This window comes from Corvus moneduloides, chromosome 19 (assembly GCF_009650955.1).
Source record: "Corvus moneduloides isolate bCorMon1 chromosome 19, bCorMon1.pri, whole genome shotgun sequence".
NCBI classification, from domain to species: Eukaryota; Metazoa; Chordata; class Aves; order Passeriformes; family Corvidae; genus Corvus; species Corvus moneduloides.
The window spans coordinates 397,711-411,687 of NC_045494.1; the positions used below are offsets into that span (position 1 = coordinate 397,711).

Genomic DNA, 13,977 nt, shown 5'->3' on the forward strand with positions numbered 1-13,977 from the left:
GCCGCCGGTGACAGTGCGGCCATGCTGCGCAACGGGGCGGCGGGCGGCGGCGGGGCTGCGGCGGGCGGCGGCGGCGGTCAGCGGCCCGTGCGCGTCTGGTGCGATGGATGGTGAGTGGGGCGGGCGCGGGGCCGGGTGATGTCGTGGCGCCGCAGAAATAAACCGTGTTGGCTACGCTGGTGCCTCCGCCTCCTCTGTCACCGCGGCGGGACGGGCCCGGGCCCGGGGGAGAGCGACGCTCTCCGCGCAGAGCACCGGGCGAGCAGGAGCGAACGGGACCGCTCCGGAGGCGGGAGCGCCCTTGGGCTCGGCCGCCTAACGGGCCTCGGTGGGGCTGGTCGGTTCCCCCCCGGGCTGCAGCCGGCGCCTGCCGCACCAGGACCGGCTCACTGCGGTGGGAGGAAGCGCTGCTGCGGGCCTTGGTGACCGGGCTGTACCGGCACAGCCCTGCCCGGCAGCACAGAGACCTTCAGCCCCAAAGCCTGGGGCAGATTGTCCGCAGCTTCCAAGGAAGCACGTCCCGGTGTACCCGGGCTGACCCGGCCCTTCTCTTTCCAGCTACGACATGGTGCACTATGGCCACTCCAACCAGCTGCGCCAGGCGCGGGCCATGGGCGATTACTTGATCGTTGGGGTCCACACGGATGGTAAGAGGTTTTACCAGGTTTCATCTCGTGTAGCCCCTCAAATTGGCCAGCAGCATTAGCCCCAAGAGAACCAAGAGCTCCTGATAGGGTCAGGCTTCTTCCTCCATCTGCTCCAGGAGCAGTAGCTTCCAAGAGAAAAACGTCCCTTCTCTGGGAGTGGAGTTACCCCTGTCACACTTTTGGACTGAGGATTAGGTGGGTCAGATGTTGCAGGCTCTGAGGGTTGATCTGCATTCTGTGCTATAAAAACAGTTGAAACTGCTGAAAATCAGTCTGGTTTTGCTGGTAGGAGCTGCAGAACTTATGTTTCAAAACAAGTTACTGTGTGGAGAAAACTCATTTCAAGGCTATCTGGAAGTTAAGTGCCAGAAACAAGTTCTTGCATGTGAAGATATATTTTCAAATGAGTTTATATATGCAGAATTTCTAGTATGAACCAAGCATAGTATGAAGTTACTGTTTAAGAGGGAAATTTCCCCATGGGGGATACTAGGATGCCCAGCTCATCCCCTCAGGTACAAGTATCTGGGTACAGGGAAGCACTGAGACCTTTTGCCCTCTGAGTGAATTCCAGGGCCCTTGTTAAGCACTTAGGAAATGCAACTGGGTGAAATTATTTTCTGATCTATCTGGGGCTTCCTTTGCTACCTTGGAGTGATCCCAAGCTGAGGATAAGCCTGCAGTGAAATTCACCTGCCCATGAAATGAGTGAGGCAGCTGTGACTGAGAGTCACTGTAGCTGCAGGACGTGCTTCTAACTGGAATTTTGTTTCTCCCCCAGAGGAGATTGCCAAGCACAAGGGTCCCCCCGTCTTTACACAGGAGGAGAGGTACAAAATGGTGCAGGCCATCAAGTGGGTTGATGAGATTGCTCCTGGAGCTCCTTATGTCACCACACTGGAAACCCTGGACAAGTACAGCTGTGACTTCTGTGTGCATGGGGGTAAGTGGTGTTTGAGGCAGTGGCTGTGCCCAAGGAGGAGGGCACGCACTCTTGGAAACCGGTGGTGCCGCCCTGGGAGGAGCCCCGGGAGCAAGAGCGGCCCCAGGAGCGGGAAGCGGCGGCGGTCGGGAGTCCCAGGGGGCCTCAGGGCTGCGTGCTCCTGGTGCCCTGCTGCAAACCGAGCACTGTCCCGGCTGGCACGGGGGTTGAGGATACCTGGTGTGTGCAGAGCTCTGCCTTCTCAACACCTGCACTGGGGGTCGGGGTTACTCCGTGATACAGGTCTGCCTTCCCAGTGCCTGCACTGGGCAGCACAGCTGCTCCTGGTCTCGTGGTCTGGAGAAACATGTCAGTGTGCTCAGAATCTTGAGAGTGGCCAGGGCCCTTGGTTTTAACTTACAAAAGTGAAATATGTTGTTTAAAATTATCCCGAGGTTGCCCTTAGTACCAGCAGAAATTTGTGCAAAGGGGAAAGCCATTTATAAAACTTAAGTGTGAAAAACACTATTGAAAAAGTAAGCATGCAGAAATACAATCATGTCTATATCTACTTATCCTGGGACAAGGTTAGATCTGAAAAGCTTCTCTCTTTATCCAGCTGATAAGCTGTTCAGTGGCTCAGCTGACCATGTGGCCAGAAACCTAGTTCTTACTGTGAACACTTTTTGGTGTACAGTTGCTGGAGAGAACCAGTGTTCTGAGGAAATGTACTTGCTGTGGGACTCTGTCCCTTCCTGGGCCGCTGCCGATGCTCATTAAGCCTCAGCCCTTCCTCCTTGCTCCTCTGAAGGAATTTTGTTAGTTTGACCAGGAGTAGTCTTTGCACTCATTTCGTGTATCTCTCATCTGATCCCAGCCACCTGCTATTGATAAGCCAAGTATTTCACTAAATGTAAATAAATCCTTAGTCTTTAGAAGATAAATATGCTTTTTTCACGTGGATGGAGTGGTTATCAAATTCCTCATTAACTTCATTGCCTGCCCTGAACGTGTTTGGTATACGTGACCCCTTACAGGGCTTGGTGAGGGGTTATGACAGTAGAGGAGTGCTTGTGGCCTCTGCTCCAACTGCTTGCATTCATCCCCTCTGCCACGTCATTCCGTGCTTCTCCTGAGCAACACGCCTGCACCGGCAGTTTTGCCAGGTTGTGTTTGTGCAAAAGCTGAGTTTGGAAATAGCTGAGCTTATCTGGGAAGGTGACAGCAATCCTGCTGTTTGTGCCTCTCCTGGCATGCCAAGCTGTGCTGGCAGTGTGTGCCCTCCTGTTCCTGTGCTCTGAGGGGAGGGTGTTGGGTTTTAGGAGAACTGAGCAGGACTGAGCCACCTGACTGTGGGTGCGCTTGTGGGCTGCCCTCTCACTGTTTTGGCAAAGGGAAAACAGCTTAGCTTTTGCTTGTGAAGGCTTTGTACCACCACCAAAAGTACGTGAGAGGTGTTTCTGCAGAGAGAGTTGGGAGCCATGTGCCAGGGATGAACCGGAATTGCCTCTGTAGAGGGGTCCCTGGATGTCGCTGTGGAAGTGCCATCGCTGAGAGGAAGAACTTTCCATTGGATGAACTGTTTCATTGACTGAAAACTTGTAATGTGAACCAATGGTTAAAACCAGTCCTAGAAGAGCTAAAAGGTGCTTTTTAACATCGATATGGATAGTGCCTGTTTATTGTCATTCAGACAATAATCAGCTGTGCCCACTGCTGTAATGGTATTTAGTATCCAGGAATATCCTTGTCTTCACAGACATTGTAGTCTTAAAAACCCCTGGCATTTTTGTGGGCGCAGGACATGTCCCCTGTGCATGCACAGGGATTTGGATTGCAGAGCTCCAGTCCGACCCTAGGTGTGTGGGACCTGCTGCTGCTTTTGTGCAGGAGAGCTTGGGTACAGTTCTGAGGCTTTTTTCTCTCTGCAGATGACATCACCTTAACTATCGATGGCAAGGACACCTATGAGGAAGTAAAGACAGCAGGGCGATACAGGTAACCTCTTGCTGCTTACCTGTTAATCTTGTTTTGGGCAAAGTTTTGGGGAATTTGTGCCCTGAAGGGAAGTCAGATGAAACATACCTATCTTCAGATCACACCTGAACTTGGCTGTATGTGTGTCAGAGCATTAGTTGCTCCCAGCATTTTGGCTTCAGGGAAGTGGGGCAGACAGTCCTGCCCAGTGGGGCTGTCTGGTTCCTGGCAGATGCTGGTTCTGGTTTTAAAGCCTCACTGGGAGTTGGCTCTGTTGGGAGGTCTGAGTGAGGGAAGCGTTGTTCACATGAGCAGTTGCTGTGGCGTGAGGACGATGCAGAGGCTCAGCAAATAAATGCCGTACTTGAGAAGGAAGGCTTGTTCAGGACAGCCCCTGGTTTGGATTGATCAGATGTCACAGGCATTCCCGTGGTAATGGTGGGAAGACAGAGGCATACACTCCTGTGGCTTCTGCTTCATCCTTTGCTTGTCTCCCGCAGGGAATGCAAACGCACTCAGGGCGTGTCCACCACTGACCTTGTTGGCCGCATGCTGCTCATGACTAAGGCTCACCACAGCAACATAGTGAGTCAGAGGGCTTTGGGTGGGAGGTGGAGTACAGGGCATGTGCCACCTCTTCCCTTCTGCTGCCCCAAACGGAGTAGAGTGGAGGAGTGGAGCTCCTGCGCCTTGCTCCCAGGTGCATGGAGAGCGGGCAGTGGCAGCAAAACAACCTGCTTATGTTTGCTTCAACATGTCTGAGATCACAGTGTGATGGAACAAAGATTCTGATGCCTCATGATCAGTGTGGGCCTCAGGAATGTTAGGGAACTGCAGGCAAGCCCGTGACTTCTCCCAGGGTGGAACAACACAGTGCAGGCACATTGATGTGTCAGCCAGGTGCTGCCAGAATTGGAAACTCCTCTCCCTTCCCACTGAGCTTCACGTTTCTGCTTTCTGCTGTCTCTAGTCTGATCAGACCTTTCTTGAGTCTCCTCAGCTCACTTGCTGGTTGGGAGCTAACCTAACCAGGGAAGAGTAAAATAGGTGGTTTTATGTCAGGTAATGAGTCGAATTTACTGAGTAATGAAGGGATCTGTGAATAGAATCACCTGGATAACTGCAGGAACAAGCGACCCACAGGTGAATTCGGGGACAAAGGGAGATGTTTTGGTGTGCTGAGCTGTTAAATTGGCTTAGCTGTAACACGTGAGTTCACACCGAGATCTGCCCAGTGCTGCTGGCTGCTGCAGAGACCTAAGCCTGGCTCTCATGAGGGTCTTTAGCAGGAGAAGGGATGCTGTCCTGTCAGGGGCTTGCCAGGCTGAGGGAGAATGCAGCTGTGCAGCACTCGAGGGGTTGCAGGTTGGGCAAGAACCACTACCTTTGCTGGTGGTGCCAAGCTGGGATCAGATAAGGACACATTTCCTCTGACTCATGCCGGGACAGGACTCTGGTTTAGGTATTAACCAGTTTGTCAGCATTCAGTGCCCCAGATGCCTGGTGTGCGTTTTTGAACCTGGCCTTCCCAGCACTTCCCACACACAAGCATATCTTGGTTGGATGAGCTGTGCAAGTGCTTAAACATTTTGACTCTTTATCTCCCTTCAGGATGAGGACCTAGACTATCGGAAGCACACTGACAACTTTGGGAAGGTAATGTGAGTTCTGGTCGTGGACGTCTGGTTGTTGTCCTACCTGAGAAGGATTCCCAGTGTGCTTTCTGGCCTGTTGCAGGCTTGTTTGTCCTCCCACATGTAGCAGTAACGTCTCGGTGAATGTCTGCTGTCCCCATACGGCAGCACCTGCGGTGGTTGTGATGGGCAGGTGTGGCACAGGGCAGTGCATGAGCTGTCCTTCCGTGGGACCACAGGGCTGCTGTCCCCACTGAGCCTGTGCTGGATTCCTTCCTTGTTGTAAATTACTTCCTGCCACTTCCCTTGGGACCCGAGTGCCTGTGGTTCCAGCCCAGGGACAGCCTCTGTGGATGCTCCTCTCAGTGCTTGTGTTGTTTTGAAGGTGGTGTATTGGGTTTGGGAGGTATTGACCCAGCAGGCACGTGGCCACACTGTGTTGCAGAGCTCGAAGGCAGCGCAGCCCTCTCAGCATTGCAGCTGCTGGGTCCAGCTTGCAGCTCGCACTGCTTCTAAAGGGTCATCAGCCCTGTTTATTTCCTTGGCAGCTGGATTGTCCCTGCTTAATGAGCTGCACCAGCAGCTTGAGCAGGCCTTTTTTACTCACGGGGGTTTGCTGACCTGTATGAATCATCCTTAGTTCCCCACTATTTTGGGGGTCTTGAGCAGGTGTTATGGGACATATTGCTCCAGCACAACTGTTTCCTGGAGCTTGGATCTGGGTAGAATGGATCAGGGCATTGGGTACCCTACATGACCCCGCCAGCTGAGCTGTCTGCGTGCTGCCCTTTGCAGGGCCTGCTCTGGCCTCAGCTGCAGTGTCTGTGTCCTGCCAAGTCCCGTGGAGCAGCTTTGGGGAGCACAGCAGGTGACTTGGTGGCTGTTTGCACAACTACCACGTGGTGGGGACCGAGCTCTGTCCTCAGAGCTGAGGGGCCAGACAGGTGCCCTGAGGCTTGGCAGACTGTAGGTTGGTCGCGTGTTGTCTCCCGAGCATGTCTTGCTTCTCATGGAAATCCAGACCTGCCCTGTTGTCTTCCTCCTTCCTGAGCTTTCCTCTTGGCATCTCCTGAGCTGGCTGCTGAGGGGATGATTTAGACAGAGCATAAAGGGCTTTTGTGAAATTGCCTAAATACTTGATGCCAGGAATGTAGAAAGTCCAAGGTGCTAGGAGTTGTTACAGTTGCCAGGAAATTCAGATGGGCAAATTGCGCAGCACTGTGTTCTGTGTTCTCCAAACCCCCTCACAGAGCCTGGAAAGAAGCTGTGTCTGGTGTATGTTTTCACAGGGGCCCAAAGGTCATAGTCCCTGGACTGGCGTCTCGCAGTTCCTGCAGACATCCCAGAAGATCATCCAGTTTGCATCGGGGAAGGAGCCACAGCCGGGAGACACCATCATCTATGTGGCTGGAGCCTTTGACCTGTTCCGTATCCTTGACTCTCTTTGGTTGCAGCAGTGGTCTTTGTTTGATGTTCTCATGTTGGGAGGCACCAGACTGGATATTTGCCTCGGTTTTTTTTTTTCCTTTTCTGTAGCTGCACATGAGGGAGGAGTCAGGAGTGAGTTCTTCCTGGCAGTTTCTAAGTCACAGGATGCTGAGAAGGAAGCTGTAGCTCCTCTGTGGAGCAATCTGTGGCTATTGGATTTCAGGACAACAGTTGGATACTCTCAACACTCTAATGATTGTGGTGAAGACTGGCTGCCATAGACCGAGAGACTGTAACAGAGCATCTGGAGCTGACACTCCATTCCTGGGGCAGGCTTTGAGGCTTTTACATCTGGAACAAGTAGAAATTCTGGATAGAGGCAAAGCTGAGTCCATGTAAGGTGGAGCTAAAAAAATCTCTGGCTTTTGCCCAGAACCGGTGGAACCTGAGGAGGGAGGCAGCAACTGTTCTTGGAAATAGGCAATTAATTAGTAGTACAAGAATAAAATCCTAGGGATTCCCATCTCCCACTGTCGTTTTTGAGTGACACTGTTTCTGTCTTCCTTCCTCTGTTTTCCATGTGAGCTTCAGTTCCTTAAACAGATCTGCAGATGTTGGTCATGTAGATTTCCTGGAGAAGGTTCACCAGTTGGCAGAGAAACCCTATATCATTGCTGGGCTGCACTTTGATCAGGTTCGTGTAGAACCTGTCCAAAGGCAGAGCTGCTTGGCCCTGTTCTCTGAACCAGGCAGGCTGTGCTCCGGGAGACAGGACAGGGATGTATTGACCAATACGGGAATTTCATTTTGGGAGAGAGCAAGAGGGAAAGGAGTTGCTCTGTCTCTCTTCTGACTGTGACTGGTGCTTTGCCGTAGGAGGTGAATCGCTACAAAGGGAAGAACTATCCCATCATGAACATCCATGAGCGAACCCTCAGTGTCCTGGCCTGCAGGGTGAGTGGGTGTCTCTGCGCGGTTCCAGAAATTGCCTGGAGCCTGGTGGTGCTCACTTGTGCTCAGTGATCTTGCATGAGTTCCTTGGTGCGCCCTGAGAAGACAGACAAGATGAGTCACTTGAGGCTGCCAGAGGTGCTGATGAACTCTTGGGAGGCTCTGCTGGGCTTCTGTGCTATCCTGGCTGATCCAAGCTGGTGACCCATCCAGCTGCTCTGCCAGCAGGGACAGGGCTGGACCGGGCCATGTAGGGAGCTGTGTGGCTCTGTGTAGACAGACATATGCCAGTAGAAAACTCTGCTTCCTGCAGCAGGGGAGAAAATTCCTGGGACAAAATCATGGGGAGCCTCAGAAATGTGTGCCTGGAGCAATTAACTTCTAGATTTGCTCTGTAGGCACAGAAAGGACATTCTGTAGAGGAACAAAAAGCTACTGTGTTACAAGCAGTTGCTGCTGAACCCACTTCCCTGTTCCCTTACTTGAACTTCTGAGTCTATAGCCAGGTGACATGCTCAGGTCTCTTTAAGAAGCAGCTGGTTTCTGGCTTGGGATTGGGTTTTGAGTTTTTGTTTGATAGGGTTTTTTTTCAAATCTGGACCCTACCTGGTTCCTTTTTTAGTATGTCTCAGAGGTGGTGATTGGAGCTCCCTACGCTGTCACTGCTGATCTGTTGGATCACTTCAGGGTGAGTCCTTGCATACTGATGGACACGAAGATGCTGGTGTGTGATGTGTGTGGGGAGCTAAAGTGGTGCAGGATGACACAGGGGTGCAAGGAGGGAGTGTCCTGCTCAGTGAGTTACAGAGGGACTGCCACGCTGGTGCAGGAGGGTGGCTTTGCTGATCTCCAGGCTGTGCTCTGTGGGAGTAGTGGCAGGAAATGTCCCTGTCATCTTTTGGATCTTGTCAGTGACTTTTGTGTCCTTCTCCAGGTAACACTTGTTTGCCATGGGATGACTGAGGTAGTGCCAGACAAGGACGGTTCTGATCCATATGAGGTAAAGTACCAGCTGCTTTGTCAGCATTTGATATACAGAGCCTGGCTCTGGTTGTGTTCCTGGACTGAGAAGGTGTATTTCAGAGGAGGCTACCTGGGCAGGGCTTTGGCAGGTGATGCAGCTTTTCATCGACCCCTGAGGGTAGCTACATGGAGCAGTCAGTAAATCATTCCCGACAGCTCCACTCTTCCAGGCATTGTTTTACTCTGCCTGTTTCTGTGCCTTCATGGCAGGGTGAGAAATCCTGTGTGCTTTGCTCTCTTCCAGTCCTGGGCAGCTCCTGTGTATGTGGGGCTTTGCTTTCAGCAAGTGTTTGTTTTGCCTCCGAGGAGATCGCTGTGCATCCTGCCTGTCTGGCCACCACGGGACTTGCCACAACTCAGCTCAGCTGTCACTGCTGAGCTGCACACCCAGGTCCCACATGTTTTCACAGCCCAGTGTTATGTCTGTCTGCAGGAACCGAAGCAACGTGGCATTTTCCAGCTGGTGGACAGTGGCAGCAATCTCACCACAGATCTAATTGTGCAAAGAATCATCAAGAACAGGTTGGATTTCTTTGTCTCCTGGTTCTGTCGCATACCATTCCATCCAGAATGTCTGGGGACTGATTAATGGGACCAAATAGGGAGAGAAGGGGTTATCTAAAGGCAAAGGGTCAGAAAACTTGTTCCTCCTCTTTCATAGCTTGGGGAGACTTTAACTGTGGTTGTACCAGTCTGTACAGGGAAAGGAACAGCTTAACTCTGCTGTGTCAGAATGTGCTACGTGGCACATTTATTGGATTTCTCCTATAATGATAAATTTCCTTGCTGTATCCTGGGGCAAAGAGCATGTTGCTTCTCTCAGAGCTTTGGTCTTTTTTCTTTAGGCCTGAGTCCTTCACCTTCAGCACCTTGGCTTACATCAGTGATAAATTTGATTTTGGTGTTACAACACCCAGGACAGCCCAAGAATGGAATAGCAGCTTCTTCCACAGAGGGAGAAAGAAGTAGGGTGGGACCAGTGTGGGAGCTCAGGACTGCAGTGATGGCAACAGCCATGGAAAGCTCTGGGAGAGGCTCTGGAGGAGTCTGGGGATCCGGAGTGGTTTCTGAAGTGCTCTCAGAACAGAGCAGCATAGGAGAAGGCAGTGCTCTTCTGCTCCAGGTGCTTTTGTCTACAAGAGGTAAGGATGAATGAGAATCTCACAGCATTGTGTGATTTTTGCAGGCTGGAGTTTGAAGCTCGCAACCAGAAGAAAGAAGCAAAAGAGCTGGCTGTGCTGGAGGCCATGAGAAGGCTGGAGGAGGAGAAGCACTAGGCTGCAGAGCGTGAACGTGTGGTCCACAGAGCGCTGCAACTTCACCCTCCAGGAGAGCAACAGCTTTTCAGGAAAAGACCCCTGAAGGGGGGGCAGCACTGCTGGCACTCAGGATGTGCTGTCCTACCCTCTGCTGTCCTAGCTCTTCCTGCACTAATTATGCAGACAAAACGAGTTGGGATTCCGCTGCCTAGTTTTATCTCCGTTAATCAGTCCCCGACCCCTTTCCCAGGAGGAGATTTGACAAAAAAAAAAGGTTTTAATTATAACTAATGTTTTAACATGTTGATGTGCTTTTACCTTCTGCCATTTCTGGCTCTTAGTAGGAGGGAAGTGGAGGAGCTGCCCATGTCCCCTTGCCCTGCCAGACTCTGCTGTCCTGACTGGGGTCTGCATTCCAGAGCAGCCCCTTGGGCAGTGGTGTGGGTGGCTGGACAGACAGCGAGCAGCCTCGGGGACAAGACAGGGCTCATGTAGTTCCTCCTGCAGCTTTTGCTTAGGAACAAGGGGCTGGCTGCCAGAGGTGGTGCTGGGCTCTAGGGTTCACTGTGCTGCCTCTCCTCAGCTCCTGCCCCTGCACAGACCCAGAGCTACTCTGGGTTGAGCTGGATAAAGGCAAATCCTTTGCTGCCCCAGTGACAGGCTGCAGGTGGCAGCTGCTGCAGGGGTAGGTGGTGCTGGCGTGCTAGGTGGAGGTGTTGCTCCACATGAGGCATAGGAATCCTGGGGCCTTTTCCCAAAGGCTCTCCATTTGCGAGGCAGCAGGACCCGATGCCTCGTGTGGACTGTACTCAGAGACCCACTTGCTGCTGCTGCCAGAGCCCACCTTGTGCCCGATGGCTTACCTGAGGGTGGGACCTGGCCAGGTGAAGTTTTAGGGTTGTTTTCTGATGGCCTCTAAGGGGAGGTGCATGGCTGGGAGGATGGGTCCTGAGCTGTGAGCCCCTTTTGCCTCTTACATTCCAGGGTACTGTGGTGGATATCCTGAGCAGCTCACTGCACTGTGCCAGATGGTCCTTCCAGGCTGTGTCTGGTGTCCTCTCTCTTGTAAACTTTTATTGCTGATCATTAATAAAATGTTGAAGAGTTGTGCATTGGTCTTTTTGGGGCTTGAGCCCAGGTAGCAGAAAGGGGGCATAGGGAACATGTGCTGCAACCCCCCTGCACTGGTACTGAGTGGGTGCACCACGCTCCCACTGCATCTCTGCAGCTCCAGCGGCTGGGGCTGGCACAATGGCTCCTCAGCCCCAGAGCAGCCACAACTCAGAGCTGTTGGCCCCTTCCTGGGCTCTGCCAGCTATGTGCACAAATTCCCCCTCTGCAGCGTGTGGCCCCCTCCCACGGGCACTGCAGAGGAGTTTGTCCTTAAGGACAAACAGCTCAACCTCGGTGACGCAGGGGCCCTGTGCTGAGCGCACTGCTGAGCCGCCTCCAGGACACAGGCAGGTACCACTGTTACTAAAAAATGACAGAAGCATTTTATTGCTGCTCTTGCTGGGCGGGTGGAGATGTCAGCTCCACTGGTTCAGCCATGGTGCAGTGGAGGTGCTCTGTTCCTCAAGGCCTCGAGAGCTGCTGCTGATTTTATTCTGAAAGCTTTGGCATACAAGGTTCCTTTCTCCCAGTGCCTCTGGGCCCTTCTGGTGAGCTGTTTACTGACAACCTGTGAATCCCTGGGCATAACTGAGTGTAGAGTTAAAATGGGGGGACGACAAGAGGAAACGGCCTGAATTTTGTGACTTTGTTTGGTTTCTGTGGTTTGTTGGTTGTGTGCTCTTTCTTTGGTTTTTTTGGTGGGTTTTTTTCCCCCTCCAGGCACAGAAGATCAAGAGTGGTTCCTGCACCCATCACACAGCATCCCCCCCTTGGATGCAGATTACAGAGTGCCTGGCATTCCCTTGAGCATTTGTAGCAGGCACCTGTAACAGCATCCATGAACCCTGCTGAGGGGAGCAACAGATTCGGCCCAGACCCCCAAAGCCCCTGCCCCAAACAGGACTGGGGGTCACCCCCAGGGTCCATATGGTGGCTCCAGGCAGGAGCTCAGCACCAGGACTGGGGGTGGAGTCAAGCTGCAGCAGGGTCTTATGGCATTGTGCTGACATCCTCCATGGTGGGGACCCTGGCTGTGTCCCCTGCAGCAGCTGGTGGCCCCAGTGCCCACTGAGGTTCCTGGGCAGGCACAGGCAGCAGCAGTCTCTACCTGGGCTGGGCTGTGCCAAGGATGGCACAGCAGGTTACGTCCATGGTGTGTCAAAGCTGTAGCCAGGGCCGCTGCTGGGATAGGGGGACTCCTTGGCTTCTTTCCTAATGAGCTTGGTAGCCACTGGGGCCAGGCAGGGCCCTGGGCACCCCCACCAGGATGGGGACTGCAGCCAGACTGGGTGCTGTGCTCCTGGACTCACCTCTGTGGAGGAGGTGGCCACCCTAGGTACCTCTCCAGGGGTGTCCCTCCTAGGGAACAGCTGGTGGTGGGGGGGCTGCTGCCATTCCACTCTCATCACCGAGTCTGTATCCTGCTGCCAGAGCTGCCCCAGGGCTGGGCAGAGGCTGTGCCAGGTCTCCTGCAGCACAAGGGGGAGCAGGGCCTTTCTGTTTGTGGGGAGACAGGGACACAGATGCCATGCCTGCAGTCACTTGCTGTCCAGCACAGCCCCTTGGCCCCTGCTCTCCCTGCACTGTGCCCTGCAGTCCCCACAGGCGCTGGGCTGTCCCTGAGCCTGAGGGATTTTGTTCTGCTGGGTATCTGAGCAGCCTCAGCACCACAGGAGGGAGTGGGGGGCTCAGCAGCCCAGAGCTACCCAGATCTGGGTGGGCTCCCCCACTCCACTTCCCTACCCGAGGACAGACAAGACAGAGCCATCCCAAGCATGTTTATTGTCACCACAGAGCCACCAGCACTGGCTCACTCCATGAGATACGAGGACATAGTCATGCCCGCCTTACGCCAGAGAGCGTCACGAGTTCCTGGCAGCTCAGTGGCCATATCCATCACGCACAGCACCTGTGGGAGACACCGTCACAGGGACTGGGGTCTGTGGCAGCACTGGGCTGGCTAGCAGACATGGGGAGCCCCCAGCTTGCCCAACACCTGCCAGGGTGGGCATCCTGCTCCTGCTGCTAGCTGCAGAGCACCGCGGGGGTGAAGGGGCCCCAGTACCTGTGGTGGGAGCACGAACCGTGCCCAGCGTCCCGCAGGGAGTAGCCCAAGCCCCTGGGGCGGCCCCGGTACTCACCGCGGTGCAGAGCCCCGAAGGGGGGGTGGGCCGAGCTGGGCAGCAGTACAGCGAGATCGGGTTCGTCAGTGTCGGAGTGGCTGGTGGGCGGCGAGCGACACAGGCCAGAGAGTAGCCCCGAGGCTCTGGCCACCGAGGAGTGGTGGGGCCGGGTCGTCTACAGGTACAAGGGCTCGCCGGGGCGGCACAGGACGAGCAGCGCGCCCGGGGCTGCCGCCACCGCCTTTACAGCCGGGCGGGGGCCCCGCCTCGCTCGCCCTCGCCGCAGCCGCAGCGGCCCGGCCCGGCCCGGCCTTCCGGGGCGGCGGAGCCCGCGGGGCGCCCGGCGGAGGCACTTCCCGCCCCCCACTCCGTGCACCGACCCCGAGCGCGGGACACCGGACACAGACACGGACACGCGACTGGCGCCCACACATTTATTGAGCGGGCCGGGGGTGGCCCGTCCCCGCCCTCACTCCCGGAACTTCCACTCCTGGCGGCACATGGGACAGTGCTGCTGCACCTGCTGCGAGTTCAGCCACTTGAGGATGCAGTGCATGTGGAAGCAGTGCGAGCACTGCCCCCACACCAACGGGCAGTCGTCGCCGGGAACCTTACCTGTGGCACGGACACACCGTCAGCCCCGCCCGGTGCGCAGTAACCGGTGTCGGTGCCGGTCCCGCACTCACAGTCGGGGCAGCAGCCGTTGAAGGCCATCCGGCAGATCCCGCAGTTCTCGTCGTTCGCCACCCACAGCCAGGACGCGACCCCGTGCCAGCTCCGCACGCGCACCCGCATGTTCCGGTCCCGGTCCCGGTGCGGTCCCGCCGGAAGTGCTACCCGCCCCACAGGGCTGCGCGCCCCCGCCGCGCCGCGCCCCCGCCCCGCCCGTTCCGCTTCCGG

General features: G+C 54.8%; 2 protein-coding genes across 4 annotated transcripts; one reads left to right on the top strand and one right to left on the bottom strand.

Annotated features, from left to right (window-relative positions):
- Nucleotides 1-2: 2 nt before the first annotated feature.
- On the top strand, nt 3-10,948 carry PCYT2 (phosphate cytidylyltransferase 2, ethanolamine). 2 transcript variants are annotated; one of them, XM_032128696.1, is made up of 13 exons: nt 3-110; nt 559-647; nt 1,429-1,590; nt 3,501-3,567; nt 4,047-4,131; nt 5,158-5,202; nt 6,470-6,608; nt 7,220-7,302; nt 7,485-7,562; nt 8,182-8,247; nt 8,494-8,559; nt 9,016-9,104; nt 9,769-10,948. In XM_032128696.1, exons 1-13 carry the CDS (start codon nt 22-24, stop codon nt 9,857-9,859), a joined length of 1,149 nt encoding a protein of 382 aa, XP_031984587.1. In that variant the 5' UTR covers nt 3-21; the 3' UTR covers nt 9,860-10,948. The 2 variants fall into 2 exon arrangements, with proteins under 2 accessions (XP_031984587.1, XP_031984588.1); XM_032128697.1 differs by lacking the exon at nt 5,158-5,202 and having other exon boundaries at nt 7-110.
- A 1,769-nt stretch (nt 10,949-12,717) lies between these two features.
- On the bottom strand, nt 12,718-13,952 carry ANAPC11 (anaphase promoting complex subunit 11). Of its 2 annotated transcripts, none has more exons than XM_032129202.1 (2): nt 13,693-13,952; nt 12,718-13,600 (listed from the first exon to the last, which is right to left on the bottom strand). In XM_032129202.1, exons 1-2 carry the CDS (start codon nt 13,870-13,872, stop codon nt 13,547-13,549), a joined length of 234 nt encoding a protein of 77 aa, XP_031985093.1. In that variant the 5' UTR covers nt 13,873-13,952; the 3' UTR covers nt 12,718-13,546. The 2 variants fall into 2 exon arrangements, with proteins under 2 accessions (XP_031985093.1, XP_031985092.1); XM_032129201.1 differs by having other exon boundaries at nt 12,718-13,692; nt 13,764-13,944.
- Between the last annotated feature and the right edge of the window lie 25 nt (nt 13,953-13,977).